Below are 27,809 nucleotides of genomic sequence, written 5' to 3' on the forward strand. Positions count from 1 at the left end.
CTTGGACTGAAGCAATCAGTAGTTGTTGGGAACTGTTTTTTTATTCCTTTTTTTGGTAGGTATTGGTAGAGCCCGAGAAAGGAGCAGGGAATAGACCTGTTTTTATGGAAGACCTGTTAGTTCAGTCAGTTTCTTCAATACGATTGGTGGTATTCCATCGTGACCAGTGGCTGTATTGATTTCCAAGTTTTTCCACATATCGGTGTTGAAATTCTATTTCTGGCATTGATGAACCAACGAACTTTGGAATCAAAAATTATCTTATGAAAATGTTATATCTTTTTCTCGGCTGTTCGAAGCAACTAAAAATAACACACTGGACGCAAATTTGAAAGCTAACATAAAAGCTCATTTGCAAGCGCCGATACTATCGAGACATCGATTCCGAGTCACCAATATGGCACGTGAAATCCTTTTATTGACGATGTGTTACAGTTACCAGAAAAAGTTCAGGAAGAATTTCTAGAAATGAAGGCTGATTCGTCCGTGAAAGATGACTTCCATCTTGTGACATTGCAGCAATTTTGGATCAAAAGATTTCCTGTTAATTCGAAGCTTGCCTCTCTTGCTTTATGAGTACTAGTTCCTTTTTCTTCAACTTACTTATGTGAGACAGGCTTTTCTGCTCTAGTATTAAAACTAAACAGCGAAATCGTATTGATGTCGATAGCCACCTAATGATAGTTCTGACAAAAACAGAACCTAGAATTAACCAACTGGTTCTGAACATTCAATCTCAAGTGTCTCATTAGTACCTACTCTTATTTTATTATCTTATAAATATTAATAAAAGGCTTTTAAGTACATAATGTGCGTTTTTTTGTGTGTATTGAAAAGAGGGGGGGCATGAAAAAATTATTAATAATCTGGGGAGCCTCAACAAAACAAAGGTTGGGAAACCCTGCTTTAGATGTTTCCATTTGGTATTCTAACGTTATTTAGGTATAACTGATCAAAGCGCAAACGTGATTCGTCTTTGTAAGTCATCTAATGGATTAGTTTATTTTGTATACAATATTTTTGACATATTTCCACAAGAAAAAGTCTAATAGATCGTGATGGCTATTGTACCGATCTGCATCTGCCTATTCACCGATTTGGGAAAATTTGGTTCAGGTACTGCCTTAACATTGATTTGGTAATAAAGCGGAGCTCCATCTTGCTGTAACCATATTATATAGATCAGGATAGAAGTTTGTCAAAGTTGACACTACATTATTTTGAAGCAGATATGAATATTTATCTTCATTCAATTACTATCACTAAAAAAGAGATCTATGATATAATTTCCAACAAATCCTGCTCATTCATCAACTTTTTGAGGATATTACGTATGTTCTTTTCTTATCCAGTGAAGATTCTCATTAGACCAATAGCGAGAATTCAGACAACTAACATGATCGTTGTGTGTAAATGTACTTTTATCGAAAAACAAAACATCTAATTGTATCTAATATTTCCCATTGTTTTTTCCCAGAAATACTTCCTTCTATCGAAATCGTCTTCCATAAACTCCTGAGCTGGTATCATTTTATAGGGATGCGTTTTAATTTCCTATAATATTCGAAAAATTCATGTGTGACTAACCTAGCTTTTCGACCAGAGTTATAAGGGTTCTTACATGATGAATTTCTCGAAAATGGTTTTCTATTTTGACAATTGTTCTTTGCGATATAGGCGGTTGAGTTTAAAATAAGAAAGCAGGTATTGGCCAATGCGAAATATACCTTTTATAATTTTTTCTAAGAAAATAGGGAGCGTCTAAGCGTTAGCTGATAATATTGGAGTGAAAAAGACACGAGAAATTCTTTTACTAACCACAATGAGATTTTTAAATTTCAGTAAGTCACAATGTTATTTTATTTACACATTCAAAATTATACACCCAAAGTAAATTATATTGGTTAATTAAATGTTTATCTGAACTGGAGGAAGCTGATAGCTGCCATATATCCAGTGATTCCAAATCCAATACCCCAAGATATTCCCCTAGCGGGTTGTGGAAGGGGGAAAACTGCGTAAACAATAGTGTGTACAATCCTTGCTATGGTGTATATCAAAAATAAAGTTTTAGCGACGAATGCAACTGGATTTGTTAAGATGTACAACCAAGCGCTAACAAAGAATAATGGAATATTTTCGATGTCATTCAAATGTGCCCTGAAATTGAAAAAAAAAAATATATTAGGTGGGCTGAAAAGTTTGTATGCTAATACATAAATGACGCTACTAGTACGAGGACCGTTTTTTTCAACATCCGATCGCTCTGTGCAGACGTTAGGCGGGAAAGAAGAAAGCGAACATGGGCGGTAGACGACTGTGCAGCTCTCGCACTACACACTTCGTCATTGTTGAAATTCAGGCGTCAGTTGGCGTTGTGCTACAGCTACGTAAACATGTCCACCATTATTAACGCTCCTGCCAAGTGACAAATGTCTTCGTTGATTATGTCGAAAAGTAACCGTAAGTGTACCAATCTTTTGGTAGTAAAATTATTGTTTTATATGAACTTATCTTTTATTTATAACCTATCGGAGGTTAGAAAACGGCCCTCAAATTATATCTATATAATTTCCAGTTAGCGGGAGCTCTTAAAAGAAACGCGTATAAATTTGACAGCTGTCGTACTATTAGTTTGTGAATTATAGCATTTAAGTGAAGCAACTATTGTTAGTTTGAAATAAGTAAAAAAGGGAATTCGTCTGTTACAAAAGCAATGCTTTTGGCAAAAAATACTATTAAAGCCAGGTCTTGACTTGAAAAACATTATTCGGACTTTGTCCCAGGAAAATCAACCGTTGAGAAGGTTACAGAACCCCGTGCACGATGCACGCGGTGGACATTAAAAAAGTTTCGATAACCGTAAAATGGAGCTAACTGAATTGTTAAGACCATTAAGATGACGATGGAACGTGTTGAACATATCGTGAAAATATATTAACGATTCATTCAAAGCCAAAGCTTTGTTCAAAGTGGCTGCCACCCGAGTTCACAACCGACCAAAGATAACAACGAATATGAACAGTGTTTGGACCTGTTCAATCTCAATAAATCCAAATTTTAGCTTAGATATGTGACAATGGATTAAAATTATTTCACTTATTTCAACCCGGAGTCCAATTGACAGTTAGCCGAGTGAACCGCATAAGTCTGTTGGCGAGGTTGTTATATCAGTATTTGGGATGCGCATGGTATAATATTCATCGACTATCTTAAAAATGGTAAAACACTGAACAACGACTATTAAATTCAAAAGAATTCATCTTGTTAAAGTACAAGAGTCATAAAAACTCTACCTGTGATTTTGAGCGAGCTTACAGATGAATACCAAGGAAAATTTTTATGTGGAACTTTATTCGCTTATTTTTTATTGATAACTTCCTAAAAGATAAATGTCGCACGTCGATTAGTACATATTGAAAGGTATCTTACCTCCTAACTCGTTCTACATTCTCATCTGTTTTAGGTTTCAGCTTAAATGCTTTCACATCTTCTGGATTAACAAATGCCTGCAAACCAAAGAAAAATTTGCATAGAATATTGGATGATCGTAATACATTTGTAGAATTTCTCCTGTTTTTGTGTATTTCCAAACCAGAATAGATAATTTAGTAATCAATAATTTTAATTAAGATGTAAAAGCTCCTTTCAACCAAAAGGTACAATACGGACACGCCTCTAATTATTACATGGTGAGACATGACTCGTAAGTCTGAAGTCGTTAAATATCTGGGAGTTAGTCTAGATTGGAAACTGCTTTGGCACAAACATGTGAAAACGGTCCTACTGATCTTCTACCTTTTGATCTAACCATACAATTCAAAGCTAGAAGGACAGCATATAGATTGAATATCTTCAACGAATTGCAGGCTGAAGCAACGCTTATGTAAAAATCTAGAAAAAGCTTGCGGGTTAATGTCCAATAATATCACTGACATGGAACAGTGAACAGGTAACTCTAGGCATACAATACTAACTGTTACTAACTTTTAAACCAAAGTAATCGATATGTTGGAATGTAGACGCCTTAGAAACACAGTGATCTCAATCTGCTCAGATAGCAGAGCTACCATTCAAACTATAACAGCTGGAAAGGTATCTCTAGGCTTGTGCAGGAGTGTAAAAAAGTCCTACAAGAGCTGTTGAATGATGGCTGTAAAGTCCAGCTCGGTTCGGTGCCTGGTCACAAGGCTGACTCGAATGTTTCTATACCATCTTACAGTACTCTGCATACAAAGTTGACTTTGCAGAGATAGATGGTATGAGACAACCTAAGGCACACGTGAATGATCACGGATACAGTCAACTAAGACGCAATCTCTATACTGTAGACATCACAAGCCAGTTTACTTAGTGACATTAAAAGGTTCGAGCGAAGATGCCAACTTCATTTTTCAAAGGACATAGACATTGTGTAATTTTAAGTGTGTCTCGATGGGTCTATTAGTAGGTCTATATGCGCAATGTTTCCTGACCTCCTACAATCGAACTATATAAAATATAAACCTGGTAGCCTTTTATATCATTTGGTAAAATGATTGAAAAATTACTTTTAATTACATCAAAGTATAGGTCGATCCAAAATATTATTTCTTAATTTTTCAGGAAACGAAACTAATGAATCGCGTACTATGTGTACCAATAACTACTTCAAAATTCAACAAGACAGTAATATTTCTAAAGATATTACTTATTTCGTCGATTTCAATAACAATTTTTTCAAAACTAAGAATTGTGCACGAATATTTGAGGTCCACCATACCAAGGTAAAAAAGGTAAAGTTAGTTCCAATATTTTTCATCTCGACTTTAAATAAATAAACATTTAGTGGTAACCTGTAATAATCCATGGATAGGTAATTGGTAATCCAAACAACTATAGCTAAAACGTTTTGAATTTATTGGCTAGTAGAAGGAGACAGACAGTGGTAAACCGATGCTCTTTCTCTCTCGTCCAATAGTGTAATTTCACTTACAAGCCAATCTATATTTGATATTTTCTCTATGGGCAAGCGTCTTCCATAGACGAGCGTTTTCTTTCCTGATAAAGTTCATGGATACCTCATTTATTATCATGATTTGAACATTTTTAAATCTGATTTGGTCATAAGATAGTTTTACAAAATTTTTCCTATATTTATGGAACGTGCCAAAAACCACTACAAAATCTAACCCCGTGAGAAAATCGTATCTAATTTTAGAGAAAAAATATACTAATTGGTTCATTAGTAGAGTCGAGAAAAGTAATTTTCCTACACTTGACATGAAATAAAGTCTGAGTGTTTGAAATGGACATTTTAGGGAAAATGTTTCCTAGACTGAGTCAAGCAAAGTCAGTCACAAATTAGGAAATCTTGGAATATCTACCGTTTAAAGCTAAACTCGCAACGTTAGGATTATCTGTTTGATTATCGTTGTTCATGGCTTTTAAGGTAATAAAAGAGATATAGTTTATTAAACAACTACAAAAACATAAATTACAAAATATCATCAAACATTCACATTCTACATTCTCACCTAGATTTTTTGTTTGAAGATTGTTCGCTTTCAAATCGTCACCTGCGTGGAATATTGAGGTCACAAGGGAAGCAGTGAAAAACCGATCTAGTAACAATATTCACCGATTATCGGACCCCATTGAACCTTCTAAAGATACTATATGCCACTTAAAATCATTAAGTAAGATCTATAAGGTTTCAAATAGTGCCATGATTAACCATGATTTAAGTGAAACGTCGAGTGTGTGTGAATATGCGTGAACAGGTAATTGCGTTGCCGAATAATGATCGTTTTATTAGACGCATTGTTACTTGCTATAAAAAATGAATTTATCTTAACAAACTGAACATAAAAAATCAGTATTGAACCCCTACCACATCCAGCATTTATTGTAGAGCTTGTACCGTCAGATTACTATATCTTTGATTGATTTGATTCCAAGGGGACGACAATTTTTTGTATTTAAGAACTTGCTGAACATTGTATTAAAACTATAGAATATGATGGGCTATACTTCGAATATTAAAGATTTCTTTTTGTGTGGTTATTTAATAAACAAAGCGAACATTGAAAACATACATTATTTATCAGACACTATCTATATTCAGATAAATAGGCTATACGCCATTTCCAAAGTTCATGCAACGCGATCTTTGTTACTAACCTGCTCGTGGAGATGGAATGGGGGAACCGATCGAGACTCGAGTCGCTCGAGACAATTTCTCATTGCGTACTTTCACACTCGAGCCCAAAGTTGCATTGGTAGTTTTCTCGAAAACTATTTAAAATAAACTAAAGATAGTTCTCAATTAAAGACTACTCGACGTGAGCAATCCATTTTTGTGAAATAAAACTATGTCATCCCCAGTCGTAAATGGCACGAGGTCGGAGTGTTTGCATCTTATTCTACATCTTCTACAAGATGATAAAATTGTGATAAATCTTAATTTGAAAATTAAATGGACTAAAATTATTAGTCCGGAGAGTTATATTAACAATATAATCTTTATCTGGACTATTCCTATAGCCCAAGTTTGTTTTTTAACAATAGGTGAATTGTTTATTTTCGTCAATTGTGCCTATTCGGTATAAGATCCAGAGTCTTTTCTGAAACGTATAAAATTTTTGGCATCGCCTTCTGTTAAAGTCACGAGCCGCTAATGAATAAAACTATTCATTTGATTGTATTGGATAAAATCAATTCATAAATCACTTACCCCATATTTAATTCTTTGCGAAGAAGTAAAAATCGACATAACCATCATTTTAAGAACTAGAATTGAACAATAAAATAAATAAGAACGAAAAACATCATTTTCTAATGACGCTTGTGCCATGTCGTTAACTATAAAAATTCACAGAGCGGACTTGTACACTGACCGGATTTGTTGCTACAAACATCAATTTGAATGCAATAAATAAAATATCAGATGAAAAATAAGTTCCAACATTGCAGCGAGGTACTTGAACCTTAGCTGCGCGGTTATAGTAAATTTCGATTTCCGTATAGGTTTCGCGCATGTTAACAGGGGTCGCGGGATCTTGCATTTCATTTTTATTGTTCAACTCGGCCAATACCAAATCGAAATCTCATAAATATCTAGTCGAACAATTTGGTGGAATGTTGCATAGACGTAACGTCAGGTGCGTATATTTTTTCCATTTAAAATTTCAGAAGTTTAAGATCGGCATCGTTTGAGCAACATAGACGTGGATTATTTACTTCATATGAGTATTTTATATGACATAAGCGAGGAAGTGCAATTTATCAATAGGCAGCAAAGGCGGATCCAGTGGGGGTCATAGGGGTCATGACTCCCTCCTGAGCTGGTTCCAGGACTTAGATGGACCACTAATTGAAAATAATGATTTTATTTATATATTTTGTCCCCTCACAGATGTTATGTAACTACATACCTTCAATATTTAATTAATTTTATATAATATAATAACTTTGTATGATGGCAGATGTTTGGGAATGAACCGCCTGTCTCCTGAAGTACTTAATTTTGTTTCAGCTAAGGGTTTTCATGCCAAAAAGTGAATATAGTGATGAAGACATTGAAGCTGTGAAACAACTAGCTACCGACTATACATTATTACTAGACAACACACCAGTTTCTGTCATTGTAAATGAATATCCGCTGTGGATAATAAAGTGGCAGGCGTGGCAGCGGAGCCAGGACATACCGCAGCCGATTTCTGATCTTATTTTAAATTGTGACATCGATATGTATCCTAATATAAGAAAATTTTTATGTATTATGGCTACACTACCTGTCAGTGCAGCGACAGCAGAAAGGTGTTTCTCTACGTTGCACAGAATTAAATCGTAGCTAAGGTCTTCAATGGTTGAAGATCGCCTAACCGGACTGGCACTTCTCCATGTTCATAAAATCGTACCCATTGACGTAAATAACGCAATAACGCGTTTAGGGAGAAGACTTAAAAAAAAATTGATTTTTTCAGGTGTTCAATAAAGAATAAATATTTTCATGTACAGTACTTACATTAATAAAATACCTACTTTTTAGTTGTATCCATTGTTATCAAAATTAAATTATAAGTTCTTGACTTGACCACCACTATGTGACTCCCTCCTGACGCCAAAGCTGGATCCGCCCTTGATACGCAGTTGAATAATTGGATGAAGTTATTAATGATTATTTATCAAAACAAAATACTTAGGTTCAAATAACACATCTAATACGAGGCTTGCTACTTAAGTTTTGAGATAGACAAATAAAAACATTTTTTCCATTCTGATTGAAAAAGGGTATGATTTACTAATACCTTTGAATAAATCTTCTTGCTCGGGAATTAGGACAGAATGGTTCAATAAATGCATAGAATATTTAGTATTTTTGTGATGAATTTTTCATGTTAAATCCTCATCAGTCTTCTAAAATTTAAGCGAGATTTACTACAGGTGTTTCTCCTCCAATTGTGTACTTCCTTTCTTCACAAAATGCCCAAAATTTTCGGAAATAATTCAAACTCTAGGGAGATTATAAGTGAAAATTCACTGAAAAAGTGTGGTAGACTAATTCATCTTCTAATTCTTTAATATGTGGCAAATTTTTTTTGTTGGCTTGCTTTGTGATAATTCTTCATTTCAGATGTTGGTAAATTTATAAAATGTAGATTATATTGATTATAGAGACAAGATACTTCTCTAGGGAGATTATAAGTAAAAATTCTCTGAGAAAGTATGCTAGACTAATTCATCTTCTAATTCTTTAATAAATTTTTGCTCGATTGCTTTGTGATATTTCTTCATTTCAGATATCGGTAAATTTCTAAAATGCAGATTATATTGATTATGGAGACAAGATACGCTACTGATCCGTCGTTAGTTTGGTATAAACAAGGGCAAGTCATTTTTTGCTTACCGGTACCATTGTTTCATAATACAAATATTGAATAATGCCATTATATGGTTCGTTCAAGGCAAATGTAAAGAGTTTTCTCGAATTCATAAGGGTACAATAGTGGAGGAAGCCGAAAATAAAAGATTTGTTTATAAATTGTTTTGATAAACTTTTGTAAAATATTTGCATACCTAGTGCTAGACGGGGAGCTGGCTACAAAAAACAGGGTCGATAAGGTGCGCGCCATTTTAGCTTGTAAACTGGCGGCCCAACTTAATACATCACCAAACGCCACTTCTTAAGGCCAGCACAGGTCGGATATGAAAATGCCGGCCGGTTTTCCCGAAAAAAAAAAATAGGCTGAAAAACCTCATAACGCGCGCGAGTGAAACCTTTTGTAACGTGGGGTTTAAACCTCAAATAAGAGCGGTGTAATAGGGCAAGAAGTTTTGCAGGTCGGAAAATCCTAGTAAGAAGTGATCGAAAGTGCCGGAAAACTCGTCTGAAAAACCTCATAATTGGCGCAGTAAAACTTTACATTTCAAATATACACTGATTATCTTCAATTTTTTTCGGAGGGTTTCCGGCAGGCTAAACTTCTTGCGATACCACACCGCTCTTAGTTGAGACCCCAAAAACTTAATAAAAAAAGTTTCGCGCGCGCACGTTATGAGGTTTTTCAGAAGAGTTTTCCGGCACTTTCTATCACTTCTTACTAGGATTTTCCGACCTGCAAAACTTCTTGCCCTATTACACCGCTCTTATTTGAGGTTTAAACCCCACGTTACAAAAGGTTTCACTCGCGCCCGTTATGAGGTTTTTCAGCCTATTTTTTTTTTCGGGAAAACCGGCCGGCATTTTCATATCCGACCTGTGCTGGCCTTAAGAAGTGGCGTTTGGTGATGTATTAAGTTGGGCCGCCAGTTTACAAGCTAAAATGGCGCGCACCTTATCGACCCTGTTTTTTGTAGCCAGCTCTGGGACTATACCTCATTCATTATTACATAACAGAGTGATTTGTAGTTTTATATTGTAAATTATACAGAAATAACTGAAGTTAAAAATTTTACTTTTGAAAATTTATTTTTAAAAACTTAAAAACATAATTTACAAACGAATGAACTTAATTAATTTCACTATTGAATTAACTAATATTCATTATTTTGATGTTTACAATATTCATATTGATACTAATAAAATGCTGACAGTTGTTTTAAGTAATTTGATCTTTTTTCGTTTTTTTTTTGTTGGTACCTTGAAATTAGAATATAATTTATATTGGCTGATTTCCATTTACACCAAAACTCAAGTCAGTTCAATTCAAGTCTTTTCAGTCTCACAAGTGAGACCTAACTGAGTTTTTACCCACAATCTGCGCAAGCTTGAGACCGTGTCTTTTAGTAAGTTTTGCGAAATCAGATTGAATGTGGGGTTGAGAACATTACGTTATCATTTTTTGTTATCAAAATAAGCAAATATGTACGCAATACTAAAGTAATGAAAACAGTCATTGATGTAAATCTTATTGAGAATATTAACTCACATTATGTGTTCCTTTTATTCATTGAGCACTGACGTCATTATTTGGTTATAAAATATTTGAAATATCATTTGAATGTAAATGGAAAGCAGCAAGTTAGTTACATGGAGAAAATTCCAGAAGATTATTTAAATAAAACGCAATAGGATTAAATATCATAAACACTTTGTCAGCAATTATTTTATTATAAATACGAACGATTGTAAACAACTTTTTAATGAATATATGTATCGTTCTTGAATACATATATAGTTCATTCAATAAATTATAGTTAATTCGCTTGTGAAGTTAATTGTAATTTTAAGTTAAATAAATTTTTAAAAACATATTTTCGACCATGGAAAATATAATTAGCAGTTTGTTTTTTGAACTAAATTAGTAGTTTGAAGAGGGGGATAAATTTTTTATTATCATATTCACATATTTACAATCTACCTCACATGTGGGTATTGAGTAAAATAGTCGGCTGTATTTGACTTGAAAGGGAAGCATTCATTAATGCTACTCCTTATATTTTATTTTTCAATGTTGTAGTAGGTCTTGTGTTCTACGTAGTCTTCTCGTGCGTGGACCGTTAGTGGATAGTTCTTCTATTAGTTCGTTGTCATGGTTTGCCATATGTTGATTGTATGTTACGGCCATACGCCGAATCTCATTTTTGACGTCGAAAATGTTGAAATCAATGTGGAGGGTACTTGATTACTGACATACCACGGAGGATCCGCCGGGTTTCTTACTGTTTTGGATTGAAACCTTTGTATTATGTTGACCGCAGTTGGTTAAGAGTATAATACATAAATTAAAGTTATAACGTGATGATAAGCGATTATACACTTGCCGCCGTGGTTTAATCACTTTGGTTTTTTGGTAGATCCAACAATATGTTGCGATAGTAATCACCTTTTAAAGTATCTTAAAAATTCAGACGTCGTCTCAAAATCGGATGGCCTTTATATTAGGAACTATTATAGCTCTCATCATTTGAATACCAAATGGAAATATTAAAAAATTGTACAGAATAAGGTTGCCAAGGTTATATGTTTGATTCGCTTTGTTTGTCCAGCATTTTATTTTAGTTGCATCAGTTTACATTCCACAGTATCATTGTAACACCAACGATTGTGATCCTGTGACGAATAAAAAAGGTAACCAAAATTTCTTGTCACTTCTCATGGTCTATCCCCAATCAGCTAATTGACCCTAGGCCTATAGGCTCAAGCAGCTCTTTCTCAATTATCATGGATGTCATTTACTAACAAGAATATATATTTGAAATTGCTTTATTACCAAAAGTTTAAAAAAAGCAACTTGATTTGTAAAAGTAATGAAAAACACAGGGAGTTGCTGCATGCCTCGTGCTGACTTCATCCGGAACTGGTAATACAGGTATGTACACTTTGTAGAGTGAATTAATTTTAAAATTATCACGTCAAGGCCTAACAAAGTCTTAGTAATTCAATATTTAGTTAAAAAAATATAGTTGTTTATTATTTTTAACAATGTAGTACAATAATCTAAATATTAATCAATTTTATCTAAAGCAACTTTATAAAAAATCTCTTTCTAATCTACAAAAAAATGCGTGTTTAGATTCTTTCACATCACTTCTCAAATATTTATCATAGAAATTCAATACTACATTTTCTACTTTGAATCCAAATTTTTGATATAACAACAAAGCTGGATTGTCCATTGCTACATGAAGGGTGATGTCCTTGTGTAAACTAGTCTGAAATAAAACAAATCAATATATTATTCAATATTATACCATATAGAAAAATACACAATTGATAAATATAGTTAAAAATATATATAACAAAAAAAGATAATATGGTATCAGTTAGCGGGAAGACAAGTAATTTTGTACTAATATTCGCTAACACAAAAGAAGAATTACAAAATAGAATACAGAAGTGGAATAATGAATTGGATAAATATAATGAAATAATGAAAATATCAAACAAACCAGAAGAAATAACTGTGCAAATACAAGAACTGGAGAAAAAGAGCGTTAACAAGTTAAACTATCTAAGGACAATCAAGACCAGATGGAAGAATTGACGAAGAGGTAGCCAATAGACAATGTCTACACATCTAGTCCTTTACATGGATCTGAATCCTTCTGTGGTATCAGCTACAGAACAAGGGAAAAAGCAATGGAAAAGAAGCTAGATAGGAGCAAAACCAATTATTGGAACAACCTACAAGGACTGAGACAGGCAAAGACTCTTCTGGGAAACTATAACCAGAGTAGATTTGCTGAACATATCAACCTATGTAAGAACAATCTACGGATACTAACAGGAGTTCTATCGGGGCACTATCGTACCGTCGTATCAACAAACACCTGAAGACGCTAGACATAGCAGGTTCTGTTGCACAGACGACGAAACCTCTATCCAAACTCTCTCGAAGTGTGAAACACTAAGAAACTCCAGAGCACTACACCTGAGAGCGTAAGGAATAGAAGACGAAGATCTCTGGCAATTAAGGCCATCCCACATTCTAGACTTTGTAAAAGGAGTGGGATTGATGGATCAGCTGTAAACACCGGGTTCTCCAGTATCACAGCAGGAAAGGAGAACGCGATAGATCCTTTGGGTCGCGGTGTATACGAGACCCCAAATCCATATATACATACACAGTCCTTTACAGAGTATTCTTAAAAAAAAAGAGATAACAAAACGTACAAAAACGAGAAATTACGAATTACTACCAATGCTGAATTAAGGTTAAAGAATCCTGGGTGCTAACCAACAAATTGAAGCCAAAAATAACAAGTGAAATGAAGGTATTGAGAAAATTAGAAGGGATGAAGAGACTCAATAAAATAAAGAACATAATTGAACGTAGTAAGAGCAGTGCAAAAAATCAAATAACAACAGTTGAGATGTTTTGGACAATAATGAGAATGAAGGAGAACAGAACAGTTACGGTGTTGTAGGAAACCCAAACAAACACAAAAGAGAAGAGGTAGACTCAGAAGGAAATGGTATGGAGAAACAGCAAAAAACCTGTAAAAAGGTAGACTTAACTGAAGACAAGCTAAATGGGAAGCAAAATTATTAAAAAAGAATTAAATGGAGAAGAAATATCACCTCGACACCTATGGTGAAAGAGGTTGTGGATAAGAAAGTTTAACTTCCTGTCCCGATACATACCCAGATATTTGACTACGTCACCTCGTGTTGTTATATGTTGTGATTTGTTCTCATTTATTTGTATTCACCATATTGTATTTTGATCGGGATATTTTACAAGGTTGGAGAGACTATTTTGGAGTTTTTGTCAGATGCAAGGATTGCCATGTGATCGGCGAATGTGGCCGTGGTAATGTTTGTGTCTGTTGGCACGTCAGGAACCATTCCACAACTCTTAAAACATCAGTTGAATTATTGAGTGTTACTTGTTGAATCCAGATTAGTTTGTATCAAATTCTCGAAAACCTTGGAGACCACTGAGAGAAGACTAATAGGACTTTACGCTTTTAGGTTCTTTTCTTGACTTTAAAATCATTGTTATTTGTGCTAGCTACAAATTTGAGGGAAGATTATGTTCAATGTAGCATTAAACAGCTGCGTCAGGAATTAGGAATATAAGCTACAGCTTTGGGACTGTGCCAGATCATTCAACAAAGCGTCCAACCAAGTTCTCTGCACTTTCTAGAAAGCTTAATACTATACAAATCTGCAAATTTGCACAAGGACCTCAATGTACTAACAACCACAAAGAGAGACTACGTAATCAAGTTAACATCGAGATGATCCAGCTACCAGATCAACATGATATAAAAAAATTGAAAACATTTAGACTTGGTGTGAATATTAAAAGAAAAGAAGAATGATTAATGTATTAAGAAATAATCCAATGGATTATAACTTAGTTTTAAGAATCATTCATTCTTATGGTCCTTTAGCGAACTCCAACTTTCCCTCTTCACTCGTTCCGAGATTTTATTCAAAGACAAATTACATTCCGTGTAATAGTGTGAATTAGTGTAGTGGTTGTACTCAATGTGTTTAGTGTCAAATGAGTATATTTCCTACATACATTGTATTCTTACTTGTATAAGATGATAGATCATAAATGCCGCAATGCCACAATTTCTCCAATGAGGTCTCGTGAACAAGAATGACATATAACTTTCTGTATGTTTAACATCAGGTACTAGAAAAGCAAATCCTATAATCAGCTTTTTATATAATGCCACACAACTGAACTCGGGATATTGTAGAGCTTCTGTCACTAAAATGGAAATATGTATGGATTAGATAAACACTCATGTTACCCTAAAGCCTCTTGCTATAGACGCTTCATAGTATACTGTTATAAAGCCTTAGTTGAATAAATTGCTAAATAATTATTTTTTGTAATCTCCGTTTAAGCTCGTTTTTTACTTATATTGCATTTGAGCCTTTTAAGTTGTTTAGTTTATAACCTCGATCTAGAATCTCTTCGAATCTGAATACTTGTAATTTAAAATATTCACATTTTCCACTCCGTGAATTTTAGTTAACAGATATGTTAAGTAAGTGAGTTTAGACAGAAGATTTTAAAGAAAATAATAAAAAAACTAGTTTGTCAATAAAGGAATTAGACATATTCACCACAAGAAGCAATAATCACACACAAAAAACTTCATAAAAATCAACATCAGAAACTAAACTAAGAAAAGATCATGTAACTGTAATAAACCAAAGGAACCGTAAGTTCAAACCCAACCTAACCTAATCAAATAGAAGACTGAAATGTGATAAATTAGATGAACAATACGGTATCATGCTTTGAAATTAATGATAGATAACTTGAAAATAAATTTCAGCAATTACTTTTTCTGTTTATTATAGCAGCTAAGACTTTTGAGTTTTTGTTTGCCCTATATCAATTTAAATCATTTTCTTATACATTATACCTTATCAAGAAAAGCCCGCAAATGTTCCACAAACCAACAAAGCTTTTATTGTTGTCATCTTAAGTCATCTTTAGCTGAAAATTGACCGCCTACTAAATTTTTCATTCCTTCTAACTCTCGTTTTCTAAACATTCCGCTTTATCATGTGTTAATTTATTGTTCTGTTATATAAACAATATTTTTCATAATTTTATCTCACATTTCTCTATATCCTAAATTGAAACTATTAGCAATCTCCTTGATCTCTCCTGGTAATTAGCCTGAGCCTTGCTAGATACCAGTTTTTGTGTCTTCAATATCTGATTGTGTAAATAATGCATTTACAATTATCTACATACATGATCCGAATAATCGATGATTTCTTAACATGCAAGCGCCTCTCACTTAATTTTATAAATCACTTTGGGTTTTTTTATTAAGACCTACAGTGGGCATTTTTCCTTTTTAACCATAATAATCATTAAACCAGCATCGGTTATTGTATTTAAGTACCTTGTTGGTGTAAAATTGAATGACGTTTGTTCATTAGTACTTTTTATTAATAAATTTAAACTTAACAAAATACTACTTGGTACGAACCCCGTAACTAGCGTCCTCTATGAGAGTCACATATAAAAACAAATTCGTATGATGTATCAGCTCCCAAAACATATTCGGTTTCGGCATAGTCGTGAAAAATTTTTTACTAAGCAAATCTCAATTATTTTTCAGTTTTCTACCCATTATAAACCGGTGCCACCTTTTTTCTTAAACACCCTGTGTATATTTAAGATTTATTCGGATGAATAATATTTCATGATGATTATTAAATTTGTCTGGAGTGTTTCATAAATAATGGTCCAAATTCCAACTATATGTTCAGAAAGTAAAAAGATATTTTCATTTACAAGAATAGGTTGAAAGTCGCTCTTCTGTAGGATATAGGATGTTGAATAAATAGATAGATTTTTGTAAATAAAACAGCTGGGCGTGTAAATTATAACATCACTCGAAAAAAAAAAAACTTTTTTTACCAAAAATCGATTTTATTTATGTAGAAGTATTTGTCTTTTGCCTCAAAATAAGCTTTAGTTTCAGCTATCGCTTCTTCATTAAAGGTAAGTTTCTTACTGGTGAGCATTTTTTGAGATCAGCGAATAGCCCGTAGTCACTAGGGGCCATAACTGGACTATACAGTGGATGGGGAAGCAATTTGTGCAAGTGTAATTTGTTCAATTTAAATATTGTTGCCATCGACTTGTGCATTGTCTTGGTGAAACAGTTGTTTTTTTCCTTCGACAAATTTCTCATGGTCAAATGTTCATGCATAATTGTAAACACACTCCCTTTTGATATCTTTACAACCTCAGCTATCTCATGCAATTTCACTTTACGATTAGATATAATCAATTTGCTGATTTTTTGATGTTTTCTAGAGTTCTCAATTGGACGACCAGAACGTTCACCATCACGTTTGAATTCAGCTAACCAATAACAAATGGTTCTTTCTCGATGGAGCAGAGTCCGGATAACACTTTTGAAGCCATTGCTGAGCTTGTATACTATTTTTTTCCATCAAGAGGCAATGATAAATTAACACGAAATTGTTTTGAATCCATTGTTTTGAAAATAACAAAAGTAGCTCACTTAAATGGCTGTCACTTTTTTCTGACTTATCGAAATGTAATGAAATTTTACACATAGCCTTTTAAAATTTGGTACTTCATAAACGTGATATAGATTTGACAATGGTAGCGCCATCTGTCTGTCAGTAACACGACTTATTGAATAATGTTATAATGAATGACCAAAAAATTTGTAATTGATTTTATCTAATTCATATGGTGCATGTAGTGACATATATAAGTTTACTCGAATCCTTACACATATTCTAGTTTGCCTATACAGAAATTAGCCCATACTCAATTTTTACGTAATTATTTCAAAAATTAAATGATCCAGTAATAATAATATATTTCATATTACACTTTACTTCATTACGATAGGCAATAAAAGTTTTAAATAATTTTCGAACAGTATAGTGTCCAACTAGTGAATAAAATAGCCTCACAGCATAGCTTCTACTGAAGGTCATTAGAGACAACTAAGACTTCGGTCCTTCTACGCCCAAAAAACGGTTATGGCGGTGCAAGTGTTAAAAGGTGCATCAAAGGCGGTAAAATCAACAACCATGCGTCTACAAAATAGCATTAGTGAGCAGGCTGTCAGGGAGCACTATTGTATTGAAGATACACCCGATATTAAACTGCTAAGATGATAAATAGTGATATATATTACACGAATTAAACCACAAAAGGCAAGCTAGCTGGAGCAGGAGTATACTAGCATCACAAGGTTGAAGAACACATCCTTCCACTAGGAAGTTATGCTTTTATTATGCAAGCCGAGCTAGTGATCATACTCACTAGTGTGGCTCAACATTTTACTAAAAATAGCAACCACATCTGCGTAAACACAGCAGTGGCACTAATGACATTTCAAAGCATTACCACCAATTTTGGAATGCTACAATGAGCTGATTAGCGAGGACAATAGAGCTGTTCTGTATTCCTGCATATGAAGACTCAGAGGTAATGAAATTACTGATGAGCTGACCAAGTTTGAAATCGCGCAACCGTTGATCTGTTGTAAGAATACCTTACTCATAGCTTGAGCTGTAAAAAAGGGAGAAAATTTAAGACAAAGCCTTTTCATTGGGTGGCGGAAAAACTACAACCAAGCAGAATCCTCTGCAATTTGATTTGACGTAGTGGAAGAGTCTTCTTCTAAAATCAGCGACGCCCAGAGATTTTTTCAATCTTTGAAAGCCTCCATGGGCTAGCACGCCAAAGGGGACTGAAGAAGGGATTACCCATACATTATGAAAAAATAATTCAATTAACATGAAAATAAAGAGAGAAAAAGCTTTAGATTACTTACGGTCGATTCCAGGCCAAAAAAATTGATTACAAAGACTATTTATAGCTGGAATATGTTCGGGCTGAACATAAGCGTAGTCAATAGGACCACGAGGTGGTAAAACGTATTCTTTGTTATGTTTATTTGCTGCTATTTGAATTTCCGCCATTAACTTCAACCACGCGGGAAATGTTTCTGCGTCCGAGTCTGTATATATGTACGGCTTTAGATAAATACCACTGTAAGGAGATAAAATCAGTTCTTCTCTTACAACTCCTGTAAGTTTGGTTTGGAGAGAGACTCTTTTTATACTTGAATGATCTACGAAGAACATGAATATTTTTGAATGTTTAAGCTCAGAACTAGCTAGATACGAAGTTACTGCTATTCAAGACTAAAAGCATGCATGGTTATCATAGGAACATATTTTTGTGTTAAAACAAAGCATACTGGATGGTACTGACTGATGGATCACAACATTGATCCACCTATATTATATGTATAAGAACAATAATAATAATAATAATAATAATAATAATAAAATAATAATAATAATAATGATAATAAAGATTATGGATTAGTAGAAGGTAATAGAAAAAAAATTTATTTATAAAAATATGTGGGCATAATGGAAGAAGTAAATGCTTTGAAAAATGAAGAGGAATTTTGTATGTTTCAGCCTGTTTTGGACGACGAAGTTATAAGATTTTTAGTTGAGCAAACTTATGAAGAATGGTCGACGAAACTATTAGCCTTTTTGGGTATCTTGATATGGATAGACTGGGATAAAAAGCTAAAATATATATATTGGTCAAAAGCAGGGACTTATGTCCTAAAACATTTTCTCTCTCTAAATTCCAATTAACTCACTCCTTAATGAAGTGTTGTAATGACAAAATGGATCCAACAATTTCAAATTTTCTTTTGGCAGTTTCTCTTCGACAATTGAATCTGAATTAGGAGAATTGCTGGTATCTTGCAAATCCAAAGTAAAACGGGTAACATCGTCCATCAATGGAGAAGATGAGGTAGCAAGTTTCATTAATCTGAAATAATAGTTTTACTATAACTCAAAATTTTTTAAAAAAATTGAGAAATAATTGCAGAATCTGATATATTTGGAATGTCATTAATTATAATATACTCACTTTCTCGAGGACTGCCCAAGAGATTTTAGAATTTTTCTTTTATTCTGTTGTTTTAATTTTACCTCCTACAAACAAAGATATTAATTACAATACAACAGAGAAAAATAATTCAAAATAACCCAAATTTTGACAAAACTAATTCTTATATATCATAAGTACAAAAAAATTGCAAACAAATTATGTAAAACAAAGAAAATGAGATAGATAAAATAACATAACTGACAAAATAGATTAGAAAGAATGGATAATATACTTTTGACAGCCTTTATAAAAAAAGATAATATAGTGAAAAATAACAGGATCAAAGAAGACCAACTAGACAATCTAGAAATGAAACCAAATTTCAAAGAAGTAAAAGAATTAAAAGTGACAAAAGATTATCCAAATCTTCTCACGTTACCATTGGAGAGCTGACTAAAATACTCTTCTCAAAATATACAGAGCCCTAATTCGCTTAAAATTAGATTATGGCTGTCACACACACACACACACACACACACACACACATATATATATATATATATATATCACACACATATATATATATATATATATATATATATATATATATATATATATATATATATATATGTGTCTCTAAATCTGACCCTTTTTAAACTTGGTGCATAATACAGCTTTACGTCTTTGTCTAGGTGCTTTTCGATCTGACCCTATAAAAAACCTTAACTCTAAAGCTAATGAGCCTCCAGTTTGGATCAGACGACAGCATTATCTCACCTCTTCAGTCCTGTCTACCCTCTATTCATAACCACCACCAGAAATTTATTCCAGCCATCAACCATTTTACTAATAAAGTCCATCTCATTTATTTTATCGTAGCTTCTCGAGGGCACAGGCTTCTCACAAACAATCCCTTTTCCTATTCCTACTTCCCCACCATGGACCATTCACCTCCCTAAATTCAATACATCCCTTACGAGATACGACAAACACTCAACACAAAAACAAGAAATCGAAAATGCTTTCAAAGAAATAACAACTATGATGCTTCCAAGAGTGAAACAGGAATAGGCTGCACAGTTACAAAGTTACAATTTCCAATCAAATCATCTTTAACTCAACCAACTTGCAACATTCGTACAGGTGAACTATTTAGCTTTCTACAAGCCATAAATTTCATCACCTCTTCTTATAAGTAGATTGCAATATGTACAGACTCACTCGCTTTAATTTCATCTATTAAAAATAAATTTACCGATTACCCTATTGTCCAATCTATACATGACTCTTGCCAATTTTTCACATCCCAAAAAATAACAGTTACTATCATCTGGTTACATTCCCACATTGGAATCGTAGGTAACAAATTAGCAGACCAACAAGCAAAAAGTGCTTTAACTCGTACTATTACCCAAAACATAAGGACTTAAAATCCCACTTTAAAAGAAAAATCAGAATAATGTGACAGCAAAACTTGAACACTTCCTTACACTCTATAAATTACCCTCGACCAAGTAAGTTTGCAGTCCTCTCTTTTGCAGACAAGACTTAATTGGAGGGTAAAAAGGATAAGAATCGGTCAATCAAGACTCACCCATAGTTATCTAATGTCTTCCACCATCAGACCCATTTGCACCAAATGTAGTTCCAATTTGACGATAAAACACATATTGACTGAATGCCACAAAGTTTGCAGTTCAAGTTTAAGACCAATTACAAAGACATACTGAATGACTTGGATCAAATCTTTTTCGTGCTTCAATTTCTAAGGGATGTGAATGTTTACCATAGAATATAGAACAATTATATATGGATAATGTGTTAATTGCACCTATGTAAGTGGCCATAGTAGTCGATCACTTTAAAAATGAATAAAAAAGTGACACTTGTACCAGAACAATTTTATTGACTGTTAAAAAGCATAACGTGCATTTATGGTTGCATACAAGTAGTTCTCTCAGATAATATATAATACTGCTGTTTTTTTAGTAACTTTTAAGTTTTGAATGTTCGATCAGTCGTTGTCAAGTGACAGAAAATAATAATTTTTGTACGTTTTCTTTGGATAAACTTGATTATTAGAAGTCATTTATCATAATGAGAGATCTGAATGCCCAGAACCAAAGCTGGGGATCAGGAACTACGAATACGAAAAGTATACACTTAATGGATGTGATTAAAGAGCAAAACCTAGTATACCTGAATACGGGAGAAGCTACACGGTTGTCACAACCAGGTCAAAGGTGTCACGGACATAAAACTGGTGACTCCAGAAATTTTTTTTTTTTCGAATAATTTAAATACTGACGTTTTGCCCCTTTTCTATATTGTTCACAAACTGAGACATTTTTTCGAGCTACAAAATAGCACAAATAACCTAAATGCTAGACGCTTACAATAAGTACGTATATTTACTTGAACTGAGCCTCAAGCACTAAAAGAAACAAGCATATGAACTAGACCTACAGACAATAGAATAGCCAGATGTTTTTCAAGACCACGTGGATAGAGGGGATTCAGCGAGGGACTGACTATCTTTAGAAAAAGATGTTTTCAGAATAGTATAATATATATATAAAAGAGACACAAAAAGGATTTTATACTTGTCTTAAGTGCCTGATATGTATAATGTGACTCTTAGAATCTCAGGAATGATAACTCTTAGGAAAAAAATCATAGAAACCATTTTTTAGAGAATTTTAAGATCTACAACTTTGTTTTTTTTTATGAAACTTATAGTTTTTGAGTAAAATTTTTAATTTTTAATTTTTAAACCCCATCACTCCACCAATATTTGGCTTTGGAATTTCTGTTATTTGACTACTATTTTATGTCTAAATTGACCGGACTATTCAAAAAATGTCTCAATAATATGTAAAAGTAACAAAACAATGTTAAATCTTATGTAAAAAATGGAAATTCACTATTAGGTACCTTTTGAGTATCTTCTAATGCTAGATCCGTTAGTTCAACATCTTCTTGCTTCAGTTCTTGTTTCGATTGAAGTAAATTATTGATATTGAAATTTTGGAGCAGTTCCGATTCAGTTACTATACTACACAATAGATTATAAAACAATTCTGCTTCTGGAATGGGTGTTTTTTTCTGGTTTTTTATATTCTGCTTCTCTGTAACCATGGTGGAATCTGAAAGAAAATATTTCTTAATACGCATTTCATAAGAAATCATAGTGAGTGTTTACTAAAATTCCCTCTTAATGACACAAAATAAGTGATTATTATAGTACATTTTACATTGCTTAGCATGTACCTGCAATAGAGCCTATAATTACATTGGACAAACAGTTTTTGATTATATGTAATACAAATACAGAGTGTTCCTAAATTCGACTTCCAGCACTCTAGAGGAAATTCCTTGGGACAAATTAAGCCTATCAGAATAGGGAACTTATGTCCACAAATGGATCCTTTCCAAGATACATGATGTTTTAAATAAATTATTTTTTGTCAATAAATTTCAAATGGTGTGATCAATTGTTATTGAAACTTTTTGAAATTTGTTAGATTGATAAACTATCTCTTCTAACATGAATAGATAATTTCTAGTCTTTTCCAGAGGCGTACAGCAGGGGTAAAATGGTCTTGGTTACTCTCCAACCTGTTAAAGCTTCTTGCTAGCTGCCCTCACAATCCTCTTTCACTTTTTTCTATCCTACATGACTTGTCTCCAGTTCCTCACTCCCACCGCTGCAATATCCTGCATTACTTGTTGTTCCCAACGTGCTTTACGTCGACATCTTGGACGTTCTATGGCTGGCTTCCACTCTGTTACCTTTCTTGGATCTTTATCACCCTCTTTCACATCTTTCTTGTTCTCATGGTACAATAACCTTCTTAGGTATCCTCCATCAGTCTTGACAGGTCCCAGTATCTTCGTTAAGATCTTTTGTAATGAATTACTCCGTTTTGAGTTTTCTCTGTTTCCTCCCCAACCTGTTGAAGCTTCTTGTTCGCTATCCTCACCATCCCTCACTTTTCTCTATCCTACGCGACTTGTCTCCAGCTCCTCACCCCCACCGCTGCAATATTCTGCATTACTTTTTGTTCCCAACGTGCTTTACATCGACCTCTTCAATGTTCTACAGCTGGCTTCCACTCTGTTACCTTCCTTATTAGGGCTTTCGAATCTCTTCTACATTATGTCCAAACCATTTAAGCCTTTGGACCTTTAGCAGCGTCACTATATCACCTCTCGTGGTTCAATAACCTTCCTAGGTATCCTCCGTCGGTCTTGATAGGTCCCAGTATCTTCCTTAAGATCTTTCTCTCCATTATTTAAAGATCCTTCTCGTCCTTCTCTGACAGGCACTTAGTTTCCGCTCAATATGCAATAACTGGACTACTTCCTGTTCTGTACATTTTTAACTTTGTGTTCATGCTCAGCTCTTTATTCCTTAGAAACCTCACATATCTCAAGCGGACAAAACACTATTTTCTTGAATCCAAAGGGACTTATTGTTTTAGCTGAGAGGGGGACAAGTCAGTTTATCAAGCCTTCAAAAATGATGAGGAGTGTCTGACAGTATTAATAAATTGTAGTGTTGCCGAGGGCTTTTTGAGTATATAGCTAATATCCAACATCCCCTTTCCTTTCATACTGTTCATCGATGGATATTCCTCGCACTTATACAAAAAGAACCGAATTATTATGATATCGCTTTTTCCAAACCTCACATCTTATCTAACCAATGAATGTTTTGATCTTTAAAACATTGAAGACAACCTGGAAAGAAAAAGTGTCAACCTGGAAATAAAAACACAACACTATTCAAGTAAAAAGACACCAGCTGTGTGAAGTTTGGAAAACCCTGAAATTGAAAGAGAAAATGTTAGGGCATTATTTTGGCCTCCTTCAAATATACAAAAGACAAATAATAATAAGAGAAAGAAATAATGAATTCTATCAATTGTCTCTTCAGATTCTTGACAAGACTATAATAAGAAGAAAAGAGATGCAAAGGAAAATAAAAAAAATGAGTTTAAAATAAAATTGAAAAGAGGAGAAAATCTCAGACTGAAAATAGCAACTGAAAAAACATAGTCTGCATACTTCTTGCAGTGATGACTCAGATAAGAGCAATGAAGATGTTCTTTACATGGAGTCAGATGATTCCTATAAGCACTTTCAAACAGCTGTCACTAAAAAACAAATATGATTGATGGACGACGCACATATCCAACTTTCATTTAATTTTCTAATGAAATTAAACGAGAAAATGTTTGATGAAGATAAAAACAACAGGTTTCAAAACATAATTCTGGCTAACAATAGAACTCCAATGTAAGGTAATAAAAATTCATGTAAACAAACCATGCCCTAAAAAAACATACCTACGCTCTTTAAAAAGGCTTATTTTGACCTCCCACAAATTTACAAAAGACAAATAACAATAATAGTTAAAAAAATTTCATCAATTGTCTCTTCAGATTCTTGACAGGAGTATAATAAGAAGAAAAAAGTTGCAAAGAAACAGAAAAAATGAGTTTAAAATGAAAATTAAAAGAGAAGAAAAGCTCAGAGTGAAAAAAGCAATTGAATAAAAATAGTCTAATAAAAAATGTATACTTCTTGCAGTGATTACTCAAGTAAGAGCAATGAAAATGATCCTTAAATGGAGTCAGATGATTCTTAAAGGCCTTTTCAAATAGCTGTCATTTGAATTTCCATTTAATCTGCCAATCTCATGTGAATCAAAAAATTCTTTACTATGCTTACATTTTGTGCGGTGATAAAGTGTGGAAGTAGATTTGAAAGGGATGCTGTCAATCCAGCCTCTGCTTCTTTTATTTTAGGGAAACTAGTACATCTAGAGGTATCATTAAACCCTCATTGGCTATAAAACAGGTGAAATTTTCATCCATGCAAAATAAAAAAGATACGGAAGAGGAAAAAAATGTTAAAGATTACAAAACATGATAAACTTTAATGTACAAAATGTAATTATCATAGAGTATATCACATTTGTAGTTCTTAGAACAAGAATCTTCATATAATAATTCTATCTTTGTGAAAGGTTAATGGGAAAGGTGCTTGGTGAAGCCTATTTCTTTTCTGTCCTTAGTGTCAACTCTAATTGGGCAGAATTTAATTAAATGTTGTTTTTATAAAAGAATATGTTCAGGTTTTATTAGAAAAGATTGAAGCTCCATGTACAAGTACATAAAATGTACCAGGAGAATTTCTATGAGGATGTACTCAAGAAATCCAGAAAAATTTATCATCAGACTGTTCCTTTTACTAAGTTAGCTTGTATCAGTATATTATTAAACCACACCATTCCTAGCAAAGCTTTTAGAACTGATGAGAAGAAAATTAAATATTATAAAAGCTCAAATAACTACAGTTTTTGAAATTACTAAGGTTTACTGGAGTTATACATAGTAATTCATTCTCACAGGCAAAGAAAGATACTGCTACCAATAATAAAGTAGCGTTTAAATCTGGATTACCAGGATTTGGGACATATTTGGAATATAAACTCAAAAAGTCACAATACTTTATAATGAAACAATAAATAATTCTTTTAAAAATAAACCTTAGGTAATACAAGGCAACATAAAGCACAATTACACTAAAAAAGTAGCAAAACCTACTGGTCACACATTGTTTGTCAACCTGTAGTATTGATGATGAATATTATCCTGAAGAAGTTAAAAGTGTGAACAGGGGAGATATTAAGATTTTGTGTTAATATCTTTTGTGGGTGGAAAAAAAACTCACTAGTTCACAAATATGTTTGTATCAATCAAGAAAAAGTAAATGATGAAAATAATATCATGGCACCTAACTGTATAGACACTGTTAAAAAATCTTTTGTTGAGAATGAAGATGTGTCATGTGTTAAACCAGATTAAATTGTAGGATCCTCAAGTTTACCTAGATAGTGACCAAGGGTGAAAGAATTTGCTATGTTTTTAAAAAACCTGTGACAGATTTTTTTAAAAATAATTTTTACTCAAGTACCTGCTTAAGTCAGATACTAATAATGATTTTTGATATCTTGTATTAAAATAATGAGAATCATACTATTTTGTTTGCAAACATTTTATTTATTTAAATTTTGTTATTAGTTTAGTAATATTAAGACTGTCTGCCACGGGTACTTGATGATGTCTGACTTTGGTCATACCATGTTTAGTATAGGACCATTTGCACTTTTAAATCAAAAAATTCATACCCAAACAAATAAAACTCTTTACGACTTTTAATTATGTCGATTCACTTAATACTAACCACCTAATAGCTCTGCATTAAATTTGGAAGATATTTTTTTAGAGAAATATCCTCACTAAAGTGTCGGCCACTAGTGCTTTTATTTTAGTTAGTTCTATGATGAAAATATATTCAGAAAACTTACAGACAATTGATATGGCGAATGGAGTAATTTTCGGATACATCAAAGCCCAAAAAGCAGGTTCATTAAATACTGATATCCCTGATAAAAAAATATATCTATTAAAATGTGAGAGTGTTCCCGCTATTGTTCCCATCCATTTTTTCTTTTTTTTGAAATCACTTGGAAACAGAATTTCCCAATTTTTGTCTACAAAAGTAGCTACATGATGTCTCCAATGAAAAAATCCTTTCCTTGCTAATCCTGGACTTTTATGTTGTAAGTGATATAAAACTAATACTATTACTTGAAGCCTAAAACAGTATCATGATTAAAATTCAAAAGCAACAAATGAAATTATAAATAAGTATATAAATAATTAATTACCAGGACAATCTTATTCTTTTGAAAAGTTCACTTTGGTTTTCTGAGCACTCCAAACACGTAAATATAAAAAATATATCCCCATAAAGTCCACCAGGGACTGAACCTCTTTTTAAACATTTTAAATGAACACTCTTTTTACAAATTATACACTCAAGTCCTTCTTCTCCACATAACTCCAATTTATCTATGCAATATTTACAAAATTTTGTTTCTGCCAAAGTTTCCATTATTGAAATTGAATTAACAAAGAATAATATTTAAGTCATGCAACTGAGGAGTTTAGACATACTTTAAATACATACAAGAATCTATTTATAAATACCCAAACAATTCAGATCAAATCAAAACATAACCTTACAAATGCAAATAATATAAGGGTGAATTTACATATATTAAGCGTAATAGATACTGCCAATCAACGTTATTTTCTATGCTATCAACGAATAAAGGCGGTATTTGCATATGCGATATAGGCAACAACCCTTTTAACGTACAGTTAACCATTAGATGAGTTTAAAATTCGTAAATTTTAAAATATGTATTTAAGTTCATAGTGCTCAAGATGTAGACCAAAGATTATATACACAATGTAGACTGAATTCTTTCAATAGTGAGCACGCGTCTTACATGCATGTAGTATTAAAAAATTATCTAGAGATGGGAATATTGTGGTAAATGTTAATTAATAGTAACTGCACACTTCATTATAATAGGAAACTTGTAACTGTCGAAAGCGGCAA

General features: G+C 33.2%; 2 protein-coding genes and 1 long non-coding RNA gene across 6 annotated transcripts; 1 reads left to right on the forward strand and 2 right to left on the reverse strand.

Moving 5' to 3' along the window:
* Nucleotides 1-1,836: 1,836 nt before the first annotated feature.
* On the reverse strand, nt 1,837-6,973 carry LOC130896975 (microsomal glutathione S-transferase 1-like). Its single transcript, XM_057805422.1, has 3 exons — nt 6,716-6,973; nt 3,433-3,509; nt 1,837-2,160 (listed from the first exon to the last, which is right to left on the reverse strand). Exons 1-3 carry the CDS (start codon nt 6,833-6,835, stop codon nt 1,917-1,919), a joined length of 441 nt encoding a protein of 146 aa, XP_057661405.1. The 5' UTR covers nt 6,836-6,973; the 3' UTR covers nt 1,837-1,916.
* An 89-nt stretch (nt 6,974-7,062) lies between these two features.
* Nucleotides 7,063-7,996, forward strand: LOC130896976 (uncharacterized). Its single transcript, XR_009059645.1, has 2 exons — nt 7,063-7,142; nt 7,517-7,996. It is a non-coding gene; the product is annotated as an uncharacterized LOC130896976 (long non-coding RNA).
* Nucleotides 7,997-11,564: 3,568 nt separating this feature from the next.
* Nucleotides 11,565-27,719, reverse strand: LOC130897126 (cysteine-rich protein 2-binding protein). Of its 4 annotated transcripts, none has more exons than XM_057805751.1 (8): nt 27,070-27,717; nt 26,707-26,996; nt 22,263-22,474; nt 19,368-19,432; nt 19,090-19,265; nt 18,241-18,540; nt 14,460-14,654; nt 11,568-12,138 (listed from the first exon to the last, which is right to left on the reverse strand). In XM_057805751.1, exons 1-8 carry the CDS (start codon nt 27,294-27,296, stop codon nt 12,134-12,136), a joined length of 1,470 nt encoding a protein of 489 aa, XP_057661734.1. In that variant the 5' UTR covers nt 27,297-27,717; the 3' UTR covers nt 11,568-12,133. The 4 variants fall into 4 exon arrangements, with proteins under 4 accessions (XP_057661735.1, XP_057661734.1, XP_057661733.1 ...); XM_057805750.1 differs by having other exon boundaries at nt 11,571-12,138; nt 14,473-14,654; nt 27,070-27,719; XM_057805752.1 differs by lacking the exon at nt 18,241-18,540 and having other exon boundaries at nt 11,565-12,138; nt 14,473-14,654; nt 27,070-27,691.
* Nucleotides 27,720-27,809: the final 90 nt, after the last annotated feature.

Source organism: Diorhabda carinulata, chromosome 8 (genome assembly GCF_026250575.1).
Source record: "Diorhabda carinulata isolate Delta chromosome 8, icDioCari1.1, whole genome shotgun sequence".
Lineage (NCBI taxonomy): Eukaryota > Metazoa > Arthropoda > Insecta > Coleoptera > Chrysomelidae > Diorhabda > Diorhabda carinulata.